The sequence below is a fragment of the Galeopterus variegatus genome, unplaced genomic scaffold (assembly GCF_000696425.1).
Source record: "Galeopterus variegatus unplaced genomic scaffold, G_variegatus-3.0.2 Scaffold3779, whole genome shotgun sequence".
Taxonomy (NCBI): Eukaryota; Metazoa; Chordata; class Mammalia; order Dermoptera; family Cynocephalidae; genus Galeopterus; species Galeopterus variegatus.
The window spans coordinates 193,564-194,244 of record NW_007729890.1 but is presented as its reverse complement, the minus strand read 5'-3'; the positions used below and the strand labels follow the sequence as shown (position 1 = coordinate 194,244).

The 681-nt window shown below is 65.2% G+C and overlaps 1 protein-coding gene across 1 annotated transcript in view; it reads left to right on the top strand.

Annotated features, from left to right (window-relative positions):
- The first annotated feature begins 204 nt into the window (after positions 1–204).
- The window catches only part of LOC103601541 (coiled-coil domain-containing protein 158-like), a 28,729-nt gene continuing 28,252 nt past the window's right edge, over positions 205–681 (top strand). The window contains exon 1 of the mRNA XM_008585975.1: positions 205–265. Coding sequence (XP_008584197.1) covers positions 205–265 — 61 coding nt within the window. The remainder of the gene's footprint in view (positions 266–681) is intronic.

Genomic DNA, 681 nt, shown 5'->3' with positions numbered 1-681 from the left:
CGGAGAGTGACCGAAGCACTGCGGCGGAACCCACCCTCCGGAGGCCGACGGCTCAGCTATCCTGAGAAGGACACGTTTGAACCTTGTAAAACATTCTGGTCGGAGGAAACAGCATAAGCAAAGGCAGAGCCGCAAAATGTGAATTCTATTAATCTAAGTGGTCAAAGGGGAATTAAGAGGGGGGCGGGGGGGGCGTGTCAGAGGATGAGCCAGGGTGAAGGCTTGGCGGGCGACGCCCCGGCTGGGCCTGACTCCCGGGGCGCAGGTGAGAGAGGTGATTAGCGCGGGTCAGTAAGCAGCGTCTGGGAAGATCACTGCGGGACAACTGTTTGGGGCGTTCGGGTGGCGGCAGGAGCAGGGCGGGAGAACACTTAGGAGGCTGTGGGAAAAGGGAGAGGCTCTGAGGGGTACGGAGCACCACCAGGCCCGAATTCGAGGTCGTTTCTAGGGCAGGACTGGCGGGATGTGATGCCTGGCTGGAAGCAACCAGCCCCCTCAGGGCTCCCAGCGGTGCGGGGCTGGGGAGCTCGGTTGCCGCGGCAACGGCGTCTGAGGGCGGAGTCGTGGGCGCAGGAGTGGCCCCGCCGGGGGCGGGCGAGCCCTTCTCCCCTCCCACTCCCTCCCCTGTGTCGCCCTCTCTCCCCTCCCCCCTCCTTCTCCCCCCCCCCCACACCCCCCCCA